Below are 22,186 nucleotides of genomic sequence, written 5' to 3'. Positions count from 1 at the left end.
CTAGATTTAATTCATGAAATATTTTCCATTTTATTTTGGAATGTGTCTCCAGTTGTTGAATCATTGTTCTCACTTGTCTATTTTAGTTTTATTCTCTTTAGTATGTGGTTATGCTTGTGATAATGGACAGGACAGAGTGACTTATCTTGTGTTGTGTAACCAGCACCTATAATTATCACAGTGGGAGGAGGAGTCTCTGGGTTGTACTTGTGTTGCAGGAAGCAACATGAGTCTGTGATCAGGAGTCAGTGTATGAGAATCTGCTAGCAGCCATCATGGAGCTCAGCACTGCTCTGCTACTAGGACTCGTCCTCCTGGGATTACTGTGGTGGAAATGGCCTCGGCCAAAAGGTTTCCCTCCTGGTCCTCCAGCCCTGCCTGTAATGGGTAATATGCTGCAGATGGACTTTACCAATCCCCTGAAGGCTCTGAGGAAGGTGAGTGAACAGTCTATAAAGTAATAGTAAATATCTTTATGTACATAGCATAGGGGCAGAATATAGTCCAGATATGATGGTGTCCTTATATTATCTGATGAAGACGGGTGATATAAACATGTGATTCATGGCAGTACTCAGTTTAGTACAGAATTTCAGCATATTCCTTCACTGGTGTTTAAAGAGAGTTAGTGCCTGACATACTAAGATGCACCAGCTCATACTTCCCAACAGTCCTTAATTTCCAGGGACAGTCCCAGGTTTTAGAGATGTATCCATTGACATCCCCGTCACTGGATATGTCCCTATTTTTCAATATTGTCCAACTGCACCATAACATTCATTTTTAGATGCAATTCTTACCGTCTGTTCTTAGCAATGTGTCCCTGGAAAAGTATTTTACTATGTTTGTAATTGCAACGATGGGGGATGTGTTACTTTCTCAGCATAGATCATTGTTACAGTGAAAAGCTTTGTAGGTGCAGCAACAGACTAGATAAGGTCAGTTACATGGGAGCAGTGCATCTAATCACCAGTGTTACTGCTCTGACTGCAGACTTTAGTCTACATCATATCACGTCAGAGTTCTATTGTTCCACCTATGTAATACTGACCACATACAAAGAAAACAACATTTTTCATTACCACTGTCTTGGTGTTTTTACCTAACAAACAACATGAAAGTTCTGTGTCAGTTCTTCAAGGTGTATGGGCCGGTGTACAGCATCTACCTGGGATTTACCCAGGCTGTGGTGGTCCGGGGGATCAAAGACCTCAAAGAAGTGCTGGTGAATAAAGGAGTTGAATTTGCAGACAGGCCTCATAATAGACTAATAGAAGCCATCTCCGGTACCAGAGGTAAATTATATATAGGTCATTCTATCATTTTATCAATATCTGACCGTCTTCTGGCCTCCTCAGTATAGGAAGTGTTGGCCACACTGAGAAGGTCAGAATAATATCTACTGATATTTATGTCAGTATATAACTGTAGCCAGCTTAAGGAATTTATTTCAGCTCTCTTGCCCCTATGAGGAAAGGAGATTGATCAGACCAGTGGGGTTTGTAGCAACAATGTGGATTTGTTCTAAGTTTTAGTAGTTATCCCGAGATTGCAGTATGTGTATATTTTACCAGATCCCATAACACATGCTACTCATTTGTTTCATCTGCGTTTATTCTCATTTATCCTACATCTACAGTATCATCACATAGCTTCCAGAACAGCACTTCATAATGACAACGTGCACTCTTGTAGATGAGTACCTCATATGTATAAGCAGAAATGCTGAGAAGTATTCTGGCCACATAACTATACAACCCAATTATCATTATTGAATTGCTTTCATATCAATCTGTTATATTGTATTCTAACTTATTCTGCCATTCTCCTAAGCATGTGTCTTTCTCCAGGTCTTGTAGCTGCTCCCTATGGACAATCATGGAAGCAGCACCGACGCTTCACCCTGTCCACACTTCGGAATTTCGGGCTGGGTAAAAAGTCCATGGAGGAGAGAATATGTGAGGAGAGTTCATACCTGATTCAGGAATTTAAGAAGAATACAAGTAAGCCTGTGATGTACTGGTGTGATCACTGTGTACACTGTGCGAAGAGGTCATGACTGGTACAATCTCCAACTGACTGTCCCTTAAAAATTAGGGATGGGTGGCACCTATGCCATGTTTTTATCAGGACCCTGATTTGCTTGACACTGCATAGATATTTTTGCTTACTTTTCGGACCTCCGGGACATTCCAGAAGAGAAGTCCAAAGGGCAAGTGTAAGGGAGCATGGCGACAAAATCCGCATCATTACCGCCTGGTGCACGATGACATAATTGCGTAATCTTACAGTGAGGTGGGGCATGATGACACTAGAAGGTGAGGTGCAATCCGGGTGGGTTGCCTACTCTGGCAGTAGTCCAGGATAATTCCCCAAAGTTCAGGAGTCTCCCGGACATTCCAGAGCAGAGGGTAAATGTTTTAAACTGCGGATTTTGCAAGTTGCCGATATTCAGCGACTTTGCAGGGGGAACTTAAAGCAGCAATGGCTTTAAAGGCAAGTTTTACCTTTAAAGACATTGCAGTCTATAGATTAGAATAAACAGAAGACTTGCTGTTCGCGCAGACCTGAAGTATTCTTCAAGTAGATATTAGTCGGCGGTCATGTAGATGGTGGCCACCATAATAAACGAGAAAGATGGTGGCCACTGTCTACATGAACGCCAGCTAATATCTACTTAAAGAATACCTCAGGACTTCGAGAACAGTATTCTGTTTATTCACAGCTGTAGACTGTCTGTGATTGATATGGGGCTTTGAACATCTACACTAATTGGATTAACATTGGATTTGACTGATTAAGCCTCAGGCTGTTTATATTGCAGCAGATATTGATGATTTTTTTTAACCTTTTTATTCATGTATTTTTTACTCTGATTTTATGTGATAAAATGTGCCGTATTTTATTCTCTCTCCTTTATCCCACCTGTGAGATCCCTTAGGCTGTGGTAATACTGCTTTAAATTGATCACGAGTCACACCAAATACTTATGTTTTGCACACCTTTTGACCTATTATTATTATTATTATTAATACTTTAATTTATAAGGTGCCACAAAGGGTTCGCAGCGCCGTACATAACATACCAAAAACAGTGAGCCATGACACAACATGATACAGAAAGAACAAAAATGAACAAAAATATATACACAGACACAGGTAACATGGTAATGCAAATCAAATTATTACTGGGACAATGAGTGAAAGTGATGGTAGAAATCAGCGAGAAGTAGGCCGAAGCTTACGAAAATAGGCCTAGGGAAGCAGGACAAGAGGTACAGAGGGTGTTGAAATAGTAAAAGGAGCACACAAGGAAAGAGGGCCCTGCTCCTGAGAGCTTACATCCTAAAGGAAAGGGGGAGACACAAATAGGGTGGTACTAACTGGTGGAGAGAGTTAGGAGGACTGATAGACTTGAATAAAGAAATGAGTCTTAAGGGCACGCTTGAAGCCTTTGAGAGTAGATGCTAACCTGATGGAACGAGGAAGATCATTCCACAGCTGGGGAGCAGCCCGGGCAAAGTCTTGGAGACGGGAGTGAGAAGAGGTGATCAGTGAAATAGTGAGGCGGCGGTCAGAGGCAGAGCAGAGGGGGGCGGCTAGGACTGTAGATAGAGATGAGATTGGAGATGTAGGGAGAGCAGGATTGATTAAGAGCTTTAAAGGTGAGGGTGAAAAGTTTAAATTTAATTCTGTAGGCCATGGGGAGCCAATGTAGTGACTGTTGGAGGGAGACAGAGATAGAGCGACGGGAGAGAAAAATTATGTGGGCAGCAGCATTGAGGATAGACTCAAGAGGATCAAGGCAAGAATCAGGTAGGCCAGAGAGAAGGAGGTTACAGTAGTCAAGGCGAGAGATTACAAGCGAGTGATTGAGGGTTTTCGCAGCTTCCGTGGTGAGAAAGGGGCGAATACTGGATATATTCCGAAGGTGGAAGAAGCAGGATTTTGAGAGGGGCATAATATGAGGCTTGAAGTAGATCGGCATCGGACTTGAGGGACAGAAATGAGGGTAGTGTTATTAACAGAAATAGAAAGGGGGGAGGTGGGAGAGTCCTGGAAGGGGGAAAGACAATAAGTTCAGTCTTTGAAATATTGAGTTTAAGGAAGCGTTGGGACAGCCAAGATGAGATGGCTGAGAGACAGCAGGAGACACGAGACAGAAGAGAGCGGGAGAGGTCAGGAGATGAAAGATAGATTTGGATATCATCAGCATAGAGGTGGTACTGGAGGGCAAATGAGCTGATGAGGACACCTAGGGAGGAGGTGTAGAGGGAGAAAAGCTGGGGGCCAAGAATGGAACCTTTAGGAATGCCAACAGGTAAGGGAAGGGGGGGGAATGTGGAGTCATGTGTAGAGACTGAGAAGGAGCAGTTGGTGAGCTAAGAGGAAAACCAGGAGAGGACAGTGTTACAGAAGCCTATAGAATTGAGAGTTTGCAAAAGGAGTGCGTGGTCAACGGTATCGAAGGCAGCAGAGAGGTCAAGAAGGATAAGAAGGGAGTAGTGTCTTTTGGATTTAGCATGGAGGAGGTCATTAGTGACTTTAGTGAGGGCAGTTTCAGTGGTGTGGAGGGGGCGAAAACCGTTTTGAAGCGGGTCAAGGAGTGAGTGAGGAGAGAAAGGAGGTGAGACGGTTGTAGACAATGCGTTAAAGGAGTTTGGAGGCAAAAGGAAGAAGTGAAATCGGGCGGTAATTAGAGAGAGAGAGAGGCGGGATCAAGGAATGGTTTCTTGAGTATGTGGGAGACAAGAGCATGTTTAAATGAGGAGGGGAAGATTCCAGAGGAGAGGGAGAGGTTGAGGTGGGCAAGATGGGAACAGGCTTCAAGAGAGAGGGAGCGGAGGAGTTGGGAGGGGATTGGGTCCTGTGGGCAAGTGGAGGGGGGAGAGGAAGAGAGAAGGATATGGACTTCATCTGCAGATACCTGAGTGAAGGAAGAAAAGGAGGGTGAGTGAGTAAGAGGGGAGGGGAGAAAGGAGATAGCAGTCGCAGAGGAGGGTGGGAAGATGGGAAGGGTGTCAGAGTGGGCAGGGAGAGGGTGTGGTAAAAAGGGACTGCTGGGACATGTCATGACGCATAGACTCAATCTTGAAGGTGAAGTGGGTAGCAAAGTCAACAGCAAAGAGCGTGGGGGGGGGATTGGGAGAGGGGGAGGGGAGAGGAGGGAGTTGAAGGTGGCAAAAAGCCGACGGGGTTGGAGGATTGGGAAGAAATTAGAGTTTTAAAGAAGTATTGCTTAGAGAGCGATAGGGCCGAACTGTAAGAGGCAAGTATGAACTTGAAGTGGAGGAAGTCAGCACGAGTGCGTGACTTTCTCCAGAGCCGTTCTGCACTGTGAGAGCATTTTTGAAGATAGCGGGTAAGTTTAGAGTGCCACGATTACGGCGGGGACCGACGAAGCTTAACGGTGACAACTGGGGCGACAGAGTCAAGTGCAGTGGTAAGAGTGCGATTATAAAAGGAGACAGCGTCATCCGGAGAGAGAAAGAGTGGTGATGGGGGAGAGGAGTGAGCTAAGAGAGGAGGAGAAAGTGGTAGAATCAACTGTGTCAAGATTGCGCCTGGTGAGAGTAACCTTGGGGGATGTGGACGGTGAGAAGGGAGGAGAGATGCGAAAAGAGAGGAGATGGTGGTCTGCGAGAGGAAAAGGTGAATTGATGAAGTCAGAGACAATACCGAGGTGTAAAAAAAACAGATCTAGGGAGTGGCCACAGCGGTGGGAGGGAGAGGAGGTCCATTGAGAGAGACCAAGGGAGGAGGAGAGGGAGAGAAGTTTGGAGGTAGCAGGCTCTGAGAGATTGTCTTTAATGATATTAAAGTCCCCCAAGATGAGGGAGGGAAGGTCAGAGGAGAGAAAACGAGGGAGCCAGGTGGCAAAGTGATCAAGGAATTAGGAGACAGGACCGGGAGGACGGTAGATAACAGCAACACGGAGGTGGACTGGATGGAATAAGCGGATAGAGTGAACCTCAAAGGAGGGAAAAGAGAGGGAGGGTTCAGAAGTATGCCGACGACACCACCTTGCCGGTCCCCAGGTCTGGGTGTGTGGGAGAAGAACAAGCCCCTGAAAGTGAGAGAAGCAGGAGAGGTAGTGTCCTCACGGGATAGCCAGGTTTCAGTGATGGCAAGCAGGTTGAAGGATCTAGAGATAAAGAGATCATGGATAGAGGTCAATTTGTTACAAACTGACCTGGCATTCCAGAGACCACAGGATAAAGGAAGTGAGGGAAGAGGAGAGATGTGGATGGTATTGTTGGGATTGCTCGACTGCAAGCACATCTAGATGTAGATTGATTCAGTGTAATTTGTGATGCAATAGTAAGGTCATATAGAACCATATTGCTAGACATTCAGAACTTTGGTCATTCCGAATATGTATCATTTTCTAGCATCTTAATTTATGCATAGCAGCTTATATACTTAACAACTATACAGTTTATGAGCTACAACTTTTAGAACCTTTTTTTCCTGTATCCTTTTTTTGGAAGCGCTGAATCATCCCGCAAGTGTATAGTTGTACTTAAAGGTTTGGACAACCTGCAGATTCTAGCTGATCCGCAGATCGAATCATTTCGGCCCACTTGTGCGCACAATACCATCTAGTTATACAATAAATCCCTGATTTATCCCTTATTTTGAATGTTTCAAAATACTAAAGTGTTTTAAACATGTTTTATTTCTGTTTGGATTAAACATCAAGCGTTTACTTTAACAGCAGGAATGAACCCTTGAATCCAGTGGTGAAAGTGGGGGGTATACGGTGGTTCGCCATACCGCCACTTCTACTGCTTTTATTGTAAAACTATCTGATTCCACTCACTTATATTTCCACTGCTTGAACTGATTGTGGTTCTTTTGATCCATCTTATAAAAAAATACGGCCAACTTCTGTACTTCTGCTTAGAAGTACACTCTGCCTAATCAGTACTTTCTGTCTGTAGACACACACAACATTTTCTTTTTAATAATTCGCACTTTGCCTCAATGGATGACAACAGTAGGTTCAGTCGTCAACAATCGGTGCACTCAGCTGCCACTCAGTATTTACCATTCAGTATATTTCACCTTCCTCTCATTATAAACAGCTCTATCATGATTATCATAATGTGATTATTCCCTCCAAGACTATATTTACTATTATGCTGTGATAACTATGATTTTCTATCACCACTTATCGCTGCAATAGAAAATCTTGTATTGCCACAATTTAAAATTGTGCTGGTTCAGCTGCGTGATACTCTCCTGGTGATAGTGGCTGGCAGAGGTAAAGGTAATGGGCATGGCTGTGTTTGTATTGGTTGAACTGTCTGTACATCTACATAACGTCCACTCTATCACTTACAGTAGGATGCTCATCAGGAGAAGGCATGTTACATCTCAGCCAATCACTAATTGGCCTTGCAATATAGAGGTATCTTGCACTGCATTTAGAAAATTAAGTATATTACATCTAAGCATTAAAACTAGATCATCCACATTTAGGGAGATCAAGTTGATGAAGGATTGAAGAAAACTCAATTAAGTTTTAAGCTACTAATAGTGACTTCATTACTGATATCCTGGAGATGTTTGAATGAATACATCACTCAGTACAAATGGATTTATCTCTAAATGTAACTTGTCTGGTCTATTTCTGTGTTGCTTTTGCTCAGATTGGGCATATGACCAAGTAGTAGCTGATAGTGACCTAAAATTATGAGCTACAATGATAGTGAATAGTAACTGTTTCTGGTTTTCTTCAGATGCGCTAATTGATCCACACTTAGTCATTGATAACGCTGTGTCCAACATCATTTGCTCCATTGTGTTTGGGAGACGCTACGACTATGATGACCCCACGTTCAGAGACATTCTTAATCTTGTCCATGAAAATATGAAGATGGCGGCTAGTATTTGGTCTCAGGTGAGTCACTTTATGGCTGACAAAGCATACGGTGAAGAAAGGAACGTAAAGGCACTTTATAAACAGGAATAACATGAAGAAGTGCCTAGTAATTAATTTATTTTCATCTATAGCCTTAATTTATGTATTATGCCCCTATATTTACATTTGTGTGACAGTTGAATTAGCCAAGGCAAGATGGCGCTGCTTGTCCTCACATTTAGATTGAGGTAATAAAACCTGTAAAGAAAACAATAAAAAACATGGTGAGGTTAGAAAAAGACAGAAGTCCATCAATTCAACCTGTTCTTGTTGTGTTGACCCAGAGGGTGGCAAATAAAATCCCCAAATAAGCTGTTGCCCAGTAAACCCAACAGGGTAAATTTATCGAGCTGCGGGTTTGAAAAAGTGGAGATGTGATTATAAAACTGATAGATGTCAGTATTAAACATAGTTGCCTACTCTCCCGGTATGTCCGGTAGACTCTCGAATTTCTGGGAGTCCTCCCGGACTCCTAGGAGAGCAGGGCAACCTCCCAGATCCATAGTAATCAATACTAAAGTGGTGGGCGCGGGGCTTAGGACGCGAATCAGACATCATCGTGGCCCCGTCCCCTGCTGTAATATGTCAAAAAATGTGAAGGTTGTTTAGGGGGCGGGGCCAAATTATGCAATCTCACGGGCCCCGCCCCCCACCTCCCCCTTATCTCCCAGAGCACTCCTTGCCAAGTTGGCCTCCGTGAGATCTGAGGGGAGGTGGGCATGTGGGGAGCTGGGCCCGGAAATGTCATTACAATTTCTAGCATATTACAGCAGGGGGCGTGCCACGATGATGCGTGAGTTGCGTTCTAATCACCGCCCCCACCATTTAACTAATTAAGTGGCCAGGAAATGGAGGTTGCCCTGGTCTCGCAGAAATCCAGGAGTTTCCCGGACATTCTGGGAAAATAGGCAACTATGTATTAAACACTGATTTTGCATGTATGAACAGATACTTCATATGTGAAGTTTTAAAAAAAACATTTTCACTTTTTGGGTTTATTGCAATCTCATGAAAAAATGAGCTGTGTGAGCCTGGTAATTACCATTTTCCTTTGTAATGTTTCTTCAGGATGTTATTAATGATTTATACTGTAGTTCTGCATGTGAATACCATGACATCATCGTTTATTTATAAGGCACCACAGAATCTGTAGCGTTGGATAATCATCATAAAGATATGACATAAATACAAAATGCATAAACAGAAATATGAATACAATTAAGCCTGACAGAAAGGACATAAATATAGATGATATCAATGTGAGCTCCAACAGATAAAAGCACAAATTAGATACATGTGATTAAAATATACACAAGGTAGTGAGGATCCAGCCCGTGAGAGTTTACATTTTAGAGGGAGGTTTAGGAGAAAATTTCTGTGACTGAGAGAGAATTATGGAAGAGATCAGTTAATGCCCTTGTCAGTATTGTATGGTGGGAGTGAGATAGGCCAACGTGCGGTTACTGATTGCTTGGATGGACCATGGAGGAACATGTTGGGGCAAGTGAAGGTATTAGGGGGTGCACAGTTGTAGAAAAGAGTGGGGTCCTCAGTGGAGCAGAGGCCAAGGTGGTAGCCAGAGGGTGAAAAATGGGAGGGGGGACATACACCCAGAGGGTGTGAGGAGATGTATCTCTATGGATAGATACAAGACAAACTTACTGGGTCATAGAGGGACCGGACAACTACACCAAAAGCTACTACATAATGTAGTGAGCAGAGACACTTTGGAGCACCCCTCTGAATTCTTTCTGCACTGCAAAATCCTCCCCCATCCCCTCCCTCTTCTGCCATCACATGACATGCTGAGAGCTGTGAGCATGTGTCAGTGTGACTGACAGAAATAATTGCATGCTGTCCAGAGAGATTTTGAACAGGAGATAATGATTTGTAGGAGTGCAGATAACAAAAGTTACTGTTAAAAGGAACTTGCTATTTAAAGACAATAAAACAACTATGTAGGGTTGCTGTTTTAAATTCAACCTGTAGCCATATTCTTTCTCTGGATTAACCCCGTACTCTTACGGACAATGTCATATATATGTTTTGCAGATTAAATAAAATCGAATCTATAACAAAATGAATGTTTATTATACAAGTACAGTACAAACATGTGGGTAGTTACTAGCAGATACTGCTCTGGGAGTAAGACGATTATCTAGAGCAAAATATAAGATATTTCCTCTACATGATTATTTTTATGGTTCCTCCTCTCAGCTCTACAATGCATTTGGATTTGTCAGACACCTTCCTTTACCACACCAGAAGATTTTCAGAAATGTAAAGGTTGTTTTTGGATTCCTCAGAAAAGTGTTAGAAGAGCACAAGAGAACCAGGGACCCCAGACAACCCCGAAACTACATAGACTGCTATCTCGATGAATTGGATAAGGTAAAGTATTAGTGCAACATACTGTAAGTGCAATGGATCATTTAGAGTTAGAAGTAAAAAATGCAATTTTGCACCTTGTCCACAACATTTTATGCTACGTCAGGTTGTGTAAATATGTGGATAGATTAAGGGATTGGAAGGGGCAAACTCAGGGCCTGGCTGGCAGACTTTACCCCGGGGGCCAAGCACTTTGCACTGGCCCATAAGCAGCGGCCCATCCTTAAAGTGTAGTTTTCGGTACAATATATATTTATCAATATAAAAAGAGGCTATTTTAGTGTTGCTTAAGCCAGTGATACTTTATTATTATAACTGATAAATCTTAGTAATGCAGCAAAAGACAAACCTCACTTTATATTGCATTTTATTTTATATGTTCCTTCTCCTACAGCACTTATTGTTTTATTTATTTTTACACATACCTGGCTGATTATAATGGGGTATAAATCATATAGCAATAGATTATATAATAATGTTCTATTACAGTACTGAACATTGGGGCTGATTTAGCAAAAAGCAAAAAGCCCTTTTCTTTAAAAACCTGGTAGTATATTTACTAAATTGCGGGTTTGAAAAAGTGGAGATGTTGCCTTTAGCAACCAATCAGATTCTGCTGTCATTTTGTAGAATTAACTAAATAAGTGATAACTAAAATCTGATTGGTTGCTATAGGCAACATCTCCACTTTTTAAAACGTTCAGTTTAGTAAATACACCTACTGATGTTTTTGCCAGCAAAAGGGCTGGTTTTTGCTTCGCACTGTATACTAATAAGGTTACTATTTGTTTTAGGGTTAACCTAAAACAAATAATATGAGGGGTGCTCAGGGCTGCCAAGAGAAATTCAGGGCCCCGGTACAACAAATTCATGGGGCCCCCCTCATAGTTGAGGAAGCTTAAAAAAAAATCAGGGGTGTGGTCATACAATTGGGGGCGTGGCTAGCACATCAAAATCACTAGGTCCCGAATTCATTGGAGCGTGACATATGTCCAAGCACTCCTGATTTTCAGGACATTTAGCACCACAGTGTAGTATAGAAAGAATGCAGTGTGTACACAAAGAGTTCAGTCTTGGCCTGCACCTTACATTGGGCACAACACTCACCAAAAATTGCCATTGTCCCTACTAGAATCACAACATTTCACACACTCTGCTGCTCTCTCCTACCTGTTCTTCTCACTTTCACCACCTGTGGATGCTGGTTTCTTTAGTTGCAGCTTGTCTGGATCCTGGAATGTTGGAGGGCCTAGTTAGGAAAAAAAATGGCTACATTTAGAAAATTACAACCAGCCCCAGCATTAAATCAATAGCACCCACAATTAATAATTAGGCCTTCCTCCAGCCCCAACATTAAAATAATAGTATTCACATTTAATAAATAAACCTATTTCCCTTCATGCAAACAGCGCCAGCAATACCTAATTCCCACAATCATCACTGCCATTAAATAACTCAGTCACGTTTAATAAATAGACCTCATTCTCCCCTTCTTTTTCACTCTGTGCCTCTCCCCTTTTTTTTTTCACTCTGTGCCTCTCCCCTTTTTTTCCACTCTGTGCCTCTCTCTCACTTTTTTTTCACTATGTGCCTCTCTTCCCCCTTCTTTTTTTACTCTGTGCCTCTTTCCCCCTTCTTTTTTACTCTGTGCCTCTCTTCCCCCTTTTTTTCACTCTGTGCCTCTCTCCCCATTTTTTCACTATGTGCCTCTCTTCCCCTTCTTTTTTACTCTGTGCCTCTCTACCCCCCCTTCTTTATAGCACTGTCCCTTTCTGCTGTCCTCCCCTTGCCTCTCCGTTTCTTTACTTACCTTTTGTTAGCTTCTTTCTTTTCTCTTCTTCTCTTCTGTCTTCTCTTCTTTCTTCATGCTTGGTCCTGTCTGCAGGCTGCAGCGCTTCTCACTGACTGTCGGGCGTGACTTGATGATGTCACGCACAACAGTCAGTGTGAATGGAGAAGAGAGGAGAGGAGGGACGCTGCGCCGCGATCACGTGGTGAGTATGTATTTTTTTTCCCCCTCCAGCTCCCCACACCAACGAATGAGACGGACCCCTCCCCCCCCCGCGGAAAACAATTAAATACAAATAAAATAAAGAAAGATCGCCAGAAAAAAATAAAAATAAATAAATTAATAGTGAGGACCCGGCACGGGCCACCAGGCATGGCCGGGGCCCGGGTAAAATGTACCCGCCCCCCCTCCTCTCGGCGGCCCTGGGGGTGCTACTGGTAGGAGGAGCAGAGTACTAGGTGTCAATCTGACATCCTGGCCCAGAGCTGTGGGGCCAGGGTGTTCTTTAGACAGGGGGGGCCCTATGATGTAACATGGTTATCATTTTAGACAAATACACAGGCAATACTGTGTGCACTACAGTTCAGTGTACGCAGTGCTGCCTTCATGAGTAGTACAGTGTGAAGCGGGACATACCTCCAAACTGTCCTTGCAGTCAGACCAAATCCTGACTAAGTGAGTCAGTCACCCAAATTCAGGACTGCTCTAACAGATTCAGGACAGTTGGCTGACTGTCCTGTTCTTTCCTTCCATGTTCTTGTCACTTTCACCACCTGTGGCTGCTGGTGTCTTTAGATCAGTAGCTGCTTGTCTGGATCCTGAAATGTTGGGGGCCCTATTTGGAGAAAAATGGGTACATGAGATTTAGAAAACACCAACCTCGATGTTAAATCAAAATAGCACACACGCTTTATAATTAGGCCTCCCTCCAGCCCCCAACATTAAAATAATAGTATTCACATTTAATAAATAGATCTATTTCCCTCCAACTAGCCCCAACATTAAATTAATAGCATACACATTTAATAAATAAACCTATTTCCCTCCCTCCAAACAGCCCCAGCAATAATTTAAATAGCATTTACATCTAACAAATATAACCATATCCCACAACAATCACAGGCATCAAATAATACATAATCACATTTAATAAATAGACCTCATTTTCTCCAAACAGCCCACAATCAATAAATAATTCCCAAACCACCCTAGCATTAAATTAAAGGTCCAATTACCCCATCATAAATTCATAGGCTTCACTATTAAATAAAATTGCATCACTATCACCCCGGAAATAAAATAACACCCAATAATTAGCCCCCACCTGCACTCCACAATTAAATTAATAGCCTACCTCCCACATTATATTAAGACCCCCCCTCCCTCACACACTGTATTCATTTTCAGGCCCCCTCACACACACTGCATCCATATGCTGACACACACACACTACATTCATATACTGGCCCCCTCACACACTCTGCATTCATATGGAAGGAGGATGTCACTTAGCACTCAAGTACATGCGTGGAACAGGTATGTATGCTGTGTGACGGAGTGCTGAATGGGGTGGTGTATGATGCTAACTTGGTGAAAATGAGTCAATATGAGTCCGAGTAGTAATAGATATGAATGTGATGTTGCTGTTCTAGACAGCACTAAAATTTTCCGTCGGATGCTGTTAGGAAGCGCGTGGTGTCTCTGCAGGCTTCTGCCGTGTATGGTGTCAGATATGCAATTACCTGAGTGAGAATGAATGCGAGCTTGTGGTAATGGCACTAATGCAACGGTGGTGATATTCTCTAGTTGGCGTTGAATTGTTGTGAACGGTGTTCCTGGTTCTGTCCTAGTGATGGGTAGTGTTGGTAGCAATTACCTGAAATGATAAGGATATGCTCCGGTTGTATGCCTTGGGATACGTCCCCAGGTGCCGAGCCAACCATTGTCCTGTAGAGGTGTTCTGGTCGTCCGAACTAAGCTCTGGGCCCGCCCCTTTTTGACGGTCGCTGAGTTGTATCGCTGCTGACTGTGCCAGGTGTTTGCTGCTATGACTCGAGAAGGAATAACAAACTACATGGTGATGTAACGTTTATCACATTTAATGATTAATCCGAAATAACACTTACAAAATTTAGTAAGTACAAAAGCACAATGGGTGGTGAGTGGTGTGGAAACCCGACGCGTTTCGTCCGAATGCGGACTTTCTCACTGCATTCATACGCTGACACACACACACACACACACTACATTCATATACTGGCCCCTCACACACACTGCATTCGTATGCTAGCCCCATCACACACAGCATTCATATACTGTCCCCCTCACACACAGTACATTAATTTACTGGCCCCCTCACACACACTGCATTCATATACTGTCCCCCTCACACACAGTACATTCATTTACTGGCCTCCTCACACACACTGCATTCATATACTGGCCCCATCACACACATTACATTCATTTACTGCCCCCCTCACACACACTACATTCATTTACTGCCCCCCTCACACACACTACATTCATATACTGGCCCCATCACACACATTACATTCATTTACTGCCCCCCTCACACACACTACATTCATTTACTGACCCCCTCACACACACTACATTCATTTTCTGGCCCCCTCACAAACACTACATTCATTTACTGGCCTCCTCACAAACACTGCAATCATATACTGGCCGCCTCACACAAACTACATTCATATGCTGACCACACACACACACACACACTACATTCATATGCTGACCACAAACACACACTACATTCATATACTGACACTCACACACATACACATACTACTACTGCACCCCCCCTCATCACTTACCTGGTTCCATCTACGCGTCATGCAGTTTCTTCCTCTTTTCTTCACACATGGGACAGCACCTGTCACATGGTGCGCGTCCCATGTGACTACAATAGAACAGCGCACAGAGTGGGAGGGAAGGGGGACGGATCTAAGGAAGAGAAGGGAGAAAGTGGCTGGTCCACCTAGTCTGACTGTAGGGACTGGCCCAAAATAATCTTTTTTTGTCCAGTCCGCCCCCAGCCCACTCTCTGCAAGCTCCACTGTAAATCGCAGTGTATAAATAAAGCTGTACAGAATTTGTGTGCTACGTGCAAAGGCAGGCAGTATTTTCTCTGCATGCATAAAACAATTGCACCCCTTACATCACAACATGATCTGTACCCTTTAGCTGAATTTGCTACTAATTAAATAAGGTCCTTTACTTGGACCTATAATAGTTTATAGCTTGAATCACAGTGTAAAGATTTGGGGGTTTATTTACTAAACTGCGGGTTTGAAAAAGTGGAGATGTTGCCTATAGCAACTAATCAGATTAAAGTTATTTATTTTTGTGCATTCTACTAAATGATAACTAGAATCTGATTGGTTGCTATAGGCCACACCTTCACATTTTCAAAACCCGCAGTTTAGTAAATATACCCCATGGAATTCAAATGACAGTGGTTCAGTGGTTCAAAAGACTTGAAGTTAATTCCAGAATTTGGTAACCTGACGTTCTCCAGCTGTTGTGAATCACAACACCCTTTATTTAGAGAGTCTTCCCTTGACTATTTGTGATCTCTTCTCTTGTCCATTATTCAGGAGCAGCAAGAAAGTAACAAGTCAACCTTCAATGATGAGAATCTCTTCACATGTGTTACTGATTTATTTATAGCCGGGACAGAGACCACAGCTGCCAGTCTTGAGTGGTGTCTGCTTTACATGATGACGTATCCGGACATTCAAGGCATATATTTTTTCCAGAATGCTCTTCCCCATTTGGTAGCTTTCATATTTTTGCACGACTCCATTGTAGTATGAGTAATAAAATGTATTTTCTCTTCTTTCAGAGAAGTGCCGGGAGGAAATAAATAAAATTCGAGGAGACAGAGAACATCTAGACTATGAGGACAGAATGATGATGCCATACACACAGGCTGTGCTACAAGAGGTCCAGCGCTGTGCCTCAGTCGTGCCACTAGGAGTCGCTCACGCACCCATAAAGGACGTACAGCTGAATGGCTATACTATTCCAAAGGTGAGGATAAATGAAATGAAGGAAATGTTAGCATTAGGTAGCTGGACTTATCAAAGCTTTATTCCAAAGTAACAGGGGCTCACAAAAGTAGACGGGACATATAGTACATGCTCCGTGGTGGATGGCAATAATCTGTACATGTTGTGCTGTAATACAGTAATTCTATCAGCTTTCTTCACCAGGGTGCATCCCAATTGTTGTACTATTGAGAACTGTAGATTTCAGGAGCTGAAGAGCGGAATTACCCGTTGTCCGGGAACAGGATTCGGAACTTGACACACTAGATCGGCAGTCAGCTGTAGGTGCCTCTGTTCTCTAATTAGTCCACTCCAACACAGACTCCGGATATATTAGTAATGTAGCCACACAGAAAGACTCACTTATTTCAAAAGTAGATGAACAAACATTTATCATCACCATCATCATTTATTTATACAGTGCGCATTTAAGGATCTAAAGATGAAATATGAAATATTTTTCTATCTTCGTCGATCGTCTGTAGTGTTATAATGCACGCTATCCTTACATCAAATACTTACGCGTTTCTCCACCAAAAGGGTATGTGGTTTCATCAACGATGATGTGAGGTCACCTAAAGATCTACAGTCAGATTATCAGTGTATGGTAACTGAAGGCATTTCCCTGATCCCGTGTACAGTGTAAACTCATACATAGCTGAACATATGCTTGTCACTGAGCAGAAGAAAGCTGCAGGGATCCCTAAACAAGTGTTTGTCTAACCACAAATACCTACTACACACCTACCGAAACCTTACACCTGCACATGTCACGCACACCTACCTAACACATAGTCTTACAGATGTCACGGTGGCTAATTGGTTAGCACTTTTGCCTCACAGCGCTGGGGTCATGAGTTCAATTCCCGACCATGGCCTTAGCTGTGTGGAGTTTGTATGTTCTCCCTATGTTTGCGTGGTTTTCCTCCGGGTGCTCCGGTTTCCTCCCACACTCCAAAAACATACTAGCAGTTTAATTGGCTGCTTTTAAAATTGACCCTAGTCTCTTTCTATGTCTGTCTGTCTGTGTGTGTATGTTAGGGAATTTAGACTGTAAGCTCCAATGGGGCCGGGACAGATGTGAGTGAGTTCTCTGTACAGTGCTGCGGAATCAGTGGCGCTATATAAATAAATGGTGATGATGATGATAATATCACGCACACCCACCTGACACATGGTCCTAAAGATGTCACTTGCACCCACCTGACACATGGCCTTGCAGATGTCGCACACACATACCTGACACATGGTCTTACAGATGTCACACACACCTACCTGACATATGGTGTCGACTGGCACAAAATGTATCAGATTTGACACAAATTCCATATTTACTGATACAAAAACACATTTAAGGCAATGCATGACTTTTTTCTAATGAGGTTCTCCCTATCTTACTAGTTCTACTTTGCAGTACTGAGCTTCATCATGGTGTATGGTATACATCACAAATATAAACTTTTTTTTGCCATATTTCTATATACTCTGTCGAAGTCGTATAATTGGATGAACGAAAGTATATTGGTTAATATTGTTTTACCGTGCGATTGCGATCAGTACACACGTAACACGTGGCATGGCGCAATCGCACAATAAAGTACACACGCATACACTCGCACTCTCACATTCATTTATTTATATATTTCATATTTATAAGGGTTCCACTCCACAGTGATTTATGAGCAGATGGTATTTAGTTTATAGTTATATATATATTAAGGTTATATGTACACTAATATTTAAATTTCAGGTTACATGAAACATATCATGTTTAGTGTCATTTTAATCCCCTATTCATCCGCAGTTGTCCGGTTCATTCGCCGAAGGGATCGTACATTGCATACTCTAGTTAGCGATGTTAGGGAATAAATGTTTAAAATGTTACTGACTGTGTATTGTGAATAGACTAGCTTAAACTTGTTTCTGGGTGGGAGAATCATCTGGAATGTTGACCCTCACCCCTGGAGGAGGTTGTTTGAACTGGCCTATGACCTGTTTACACTGGACCCTCCTGAAGCCTGGACCTATAGAAGCAAGCCACATCATCTGTATTGTTTTCTCTGTAACACTGAGTGTATATAATACAGCTTTGCTGGGACCAGCTGCAGTCATCTCTGACCACAGTCTTCTGGAGTGAAGTACTGTAGCTGGTACCAGCGGAGCGCAGTGAAGGGCGCGGCAGTATGTATGTATTTGGTATCGGCTGTACCTGTTATAATTATGTATTGAAATGCTAAAACTTTTGCATCTGCTAAATAAATTGTTTGTGCTTTGGAAACACAAGAAATCGCTTAGACAATGCTTATTAGAAAACGATAAAATTACTTTAATAACTCATGTATTGAACAGTATAATAAATAAACTATATGACAAATTCTATGAAATTGTCTATTAAATTATATTAATAACCTGACACTCTTTTTCCAACCAGGGAACACTGATTTTAACAGATCTGTCCTCGGTGCACTATGATGAGAGTCAATGGAAATATCCACATGAGTTTAATCCAGAGAATTTCCTGAACAAGGAGGGAGAGCTGGTGAAAGTAGACTCCTTCCTACCCTTCTCTGCAGGTAACATAGCTGAATAGGAATGGATACGGGGAGTTTGGTGGGTGGATAATGCGTGAACAATAAGTTTTATTACTAGTAAAGAACAATGAAGATAAGATTAGATATTGACTTACTTTATCACTCTATATTATCTCCACACGCTGATTTCTAGTTATTTGACTCTGTCACTGAACACTTGGATCTGTGAGCAGTTTAGTCACTTGTGGATATCCAGATTGCACAGACATGGTTGAGCAGGCAATGGGTTGAATGATCTCATCAATGGGAAGTTGGCCACAGATACTCACAGCCATTTCTGAGTCAGCCAATGAACTCACAGACACGCCAATAGGGATAATTGGTAAATAAAATCCATCTAGATTGAATTTTGATATGTTAGAATGGGCCAACCCAACTGTGCCCACCATGTGCATTACTTTAGGACATAAAGACCTCTCGTGCAGGCAAAATGTTACAAATCAATAATAATAATAATAATAATAATACTTTCTCATATTTGTTCTACAGTTTAGTATGGTAGCACACGCTACTTATACAAAGTAAATTCAAATTCAATGACAGAGCTCTTCCTACCCACGAGTGGTACTGCATATCTGTACTGCACACTCCAGTTTACAGGAATCCTCTCCCATGTCACTGCCATTGTTAATGATCTTGGGCAGGCGGGGGACACTGTAAGAATGTTGAATTAATTAAATAATTTATGATATAGAAAGAAAAACCTCATGTTAATTCAGCACAGGTTACTCAGGTGCGAAATAAATGGTAAATTGTAAGTTATATAATTTTTGTCATATAGCAGTGCATGTGATTTGCTTTACTGACTCTCTGCTGTGTCATAGTTTTTTAGTGAAGTGGTGTTGTGTGTTCAAATCTCTGCAAACATCAGCTCCAATCAGTGGATCTGCATCAATCAGCAGAATAAGCTAACACTGGGCTTCAATAAGTAGCTGAAGCAATGTGCACTAAGTGATCAATTTCATTAACTGTAGCAGAAATCACAATACTTACTTCCAACTAAGCACTCTACTGATACCATGAAATTCACTAGGAGGCTAGAGGTACTGTACCTGGCTTAGCACCCTACCCTCTGCTGTTAAACTGCTTCACTTGGCTTTAAAAAGTTCAAAACACGCAACTGCAAGTTAAAATAAAAATCCATTCTATTCTATACAACAATACCCATTTGTGTTCAAATTTGCTTCTTTCTGCACTGACATTTTCTTATGCTGCTGAATCCATTTCAGTGTTTTCAAGGCATGGCACCATTCTTGAAAATGTCCATTCATCTCTATTGGAGTGAATTAAAAAAGCAGTCCCATTCAGGTCAATGGTCCATTCATGTCAATGGGGTTGTATGCTGCATGCAGTAATGTCTACTATTTTAGTATAAGGCTGGATAGGGGTCTAAGGATCTTCGGTACATATAATAGGACCATGGATAAAAGTTTCGTAAGATATGCCTTTAATGTTGTTCATATGTGCCCATACTTACATATTGCAGGTTCAGTGCTCTCCTCTGATCATCTCTCTGTTTTCTCTCAGGACCACGGAGTTGTCTCGGGGAGAACCTCGCCCGCATGGAGATCTTTCTCTTCTTTACTTCTATACTGACACATTTTAAACTCTGTTGTCCGGACACCAAGTCACCTCCAGACTGCACCCCGGTGTTTGGGCTTTCTCATACTCCTAAACGTTTTCTGATGAGGCTGGTACCCCTCACATAGAACTGATCATCTGAAGACAAATAGAGGAGAAGAATGCAGAGATCATAGCCCCTCACCACCTTCAATAAACTATTCAGCACTGATATGATAGGAAAACTAGTCACCTTTTGTGACGATACCTGATGTCTGAATACAATACTAATCTGCTCACTTGCATTGTGCAGGCTGTGTCACTGATTCATGTATTAGTTTACTCCCAAACATCCATGAATGTGATTGTTAAACTTTACAAAACAAAAGGACAGAATCCCCACAACCATGAAAACCCTACTTGTGCCTTTGTTTGTAACATCTCCTATCCGCCTGATCCCTCCTCCAAATCACAAGCTCTTCTCCAAATTTACTAAGTCACACATTTTGGCTGCAGGAAAACTGGAACTGTTCAATGTGTTCAATTATTCTAGATAGACCATTAGATGACAATTTACATATACAAACAAACTGGTGGACAAAATGCCTGTGCTAGCAAATGGCCTCACCGTGGTTGAAAATAGCATATTGCAGACTCACAAATGATTGAAATAAATTATAACCTAACTCCATGTGTTTGTGTAAACCACAAGTAATCCTGTGGATTTAATACTATCTTCTGTAACTTTCCTACATATAATTGAGTATGGATGATAGCTGCATTGGACAATCGGTAAAGTCCCCAATGGACCTAACCAAAATAGGATCTTACTCATGTGTACATGGTGATACTCAATATAATTTTAAAACAAGCTATACAAAAAAAAAAATATGTTTGGCAGCGTTGAACTGTTGTGGATCCATTCTGCAAGTATAAGGCACCACTGTATGCTCAAAGTGCCTGTACAGGTTTGAAAGGCTGTTATTCACTTATTGTCTGTGTCACGAGCCGCGGCGGTACTCACAGCCGCCGCGGCTCGCTTCCTGTCTGCCCCAGCGTCCCGGCCGTCACCATGACGACCGGGACGTCACTTCCCTCTCAACGCCGACCGTTGTCAAGACAACGGCCGGACGCCTCACAGTGTAGCGCTGCGTGCCGGCAACAGGGGACAGCCGGGCGCATGCGCAAGGTTATCTAATAGCCTGGAGGCTATTTAGCGGTTGATTTAATTAATTAACAGGGCCCTGTGTGTGGTTACAGAGTGTCTGCTGCCGGCCCTTGACCTCTGCGTGGACCTCACTCCGCTTGCCTGGGTTCTCCCCAGCCGGTACACACTTCACGACCCTCTGTCAGTCTGCGGCCCAGTCTGTCCCCACCATCAGGGGCTCCAGTGAACACCTGACTGGAAGAGTAGATTCCGGGTTGTGTTGTGCCGGCTGGAGGGGTTCCTAACAGTCTGCTCTAATTATAACAAGATTATAGCCATCATGATAGTCAAGTTTCTAATATATTGTAGCATTACTCAACCTGTGAAATAACTGAGAATAGGAGATGAGACCACATGATTTGGATGCTGGTTGTGTTAAGTTCACTGTAATCTATATAAATTTGTAATCTACAGTATTTATATTCTACAAATAAAAGTCATGGTCCAGCTCAAGAGAAGATCAGATAACATTTTTATTGATATTTTACTTAATATAAGACCTTTAGCTCTGGTTATAATGACGGCTAGAATCTGATTGGTTGCTATAGGCAACATCCCCAATTTTCAAACCCATCGGACTTTCAGCTTGATACATTTACCCTCTAGAAAGACAAAATGATCTCGACAGTATGTGTGAATATAAATTATTATT

General features: G+C 42.3%; 1 protein-coding gene across 1 annotated transcript; it reads left to right on the top strand.

Annotated features, from left to right (window-relative positions):
• The first annotated feature begins 203 nt into the window (after positions 1 to 203).
• On the top strand, positions 204 to 21,317 carry LOC142104323 (cytochrome P450 2J4-like). The gene is made up of 9 exons (XM_075188921.1): positions 204 to 437; positions 1,133 to 1,295; positions 1,851 to 2,003; positions 7,745 to 7,905; positions 10,144 to 10,317; positions 15,724 to 15,868; positions 15,972 to 16,159; positions 18,608 to 18,749; positions 20,295 to 21,317. Exons 1-9 carry the CDS (start codon positions 276 to 278, stop codon positions 20,474 to 20,476), a joined length of 1,470 nt encoding a protein of 489 aa, XP_075045022.1. The 5' UTR covers positions 204 to 275; the 3' UTR covers positions 20,477 to 21,317.
• Positions 21,318 to 22,186: the final 869 nt, after the last annotated feature.

This window comes from Mixophyes fleayi, chromosome 10 (assembly GCF_038048845.1).
Source record: "Mixophyes fleayi isolate aMixFle1 chromosome 10, aMixFle1.hap1, whole genome shotgun sequence".
Classification (NCBI taxonomy): Eukaryota; Metazoa; Chordata; class Amphibia; order Anura; family Limnodynastidae; genus Mixophyes; species Mixophyes fleayi.
The sequence above is the reverse complement of the archived record's forward strand: the minus strand, read 5'-3'. Positions and strand labels throughout refer to the sequence as shown.

Bases quoted from the DNA above. Each gene is read 5' to 3' on its own strand.
- LOC142104323 (XM_075188921.1), top strand. From the start codon at position 276: ATGGAGCTCAGCACTGCTCTGCTACTAGGACTCGTCCTCCTGGGATTA. The intron at 7,906-10,143 runs GTGAGTCACTTT...TCCTCCTCTCAG, and splicing joins CGGCTAGTATTTGGTCTCAG to CTCTACAATGCATTTGGATT. The intron at 15,869-15,971 runs GCATATATTTTT...CTCTTCTTTCAG, and splicing joins GACGTATCCGGACATTCAAG to AGAAGTGCCGGGAGGAAATA.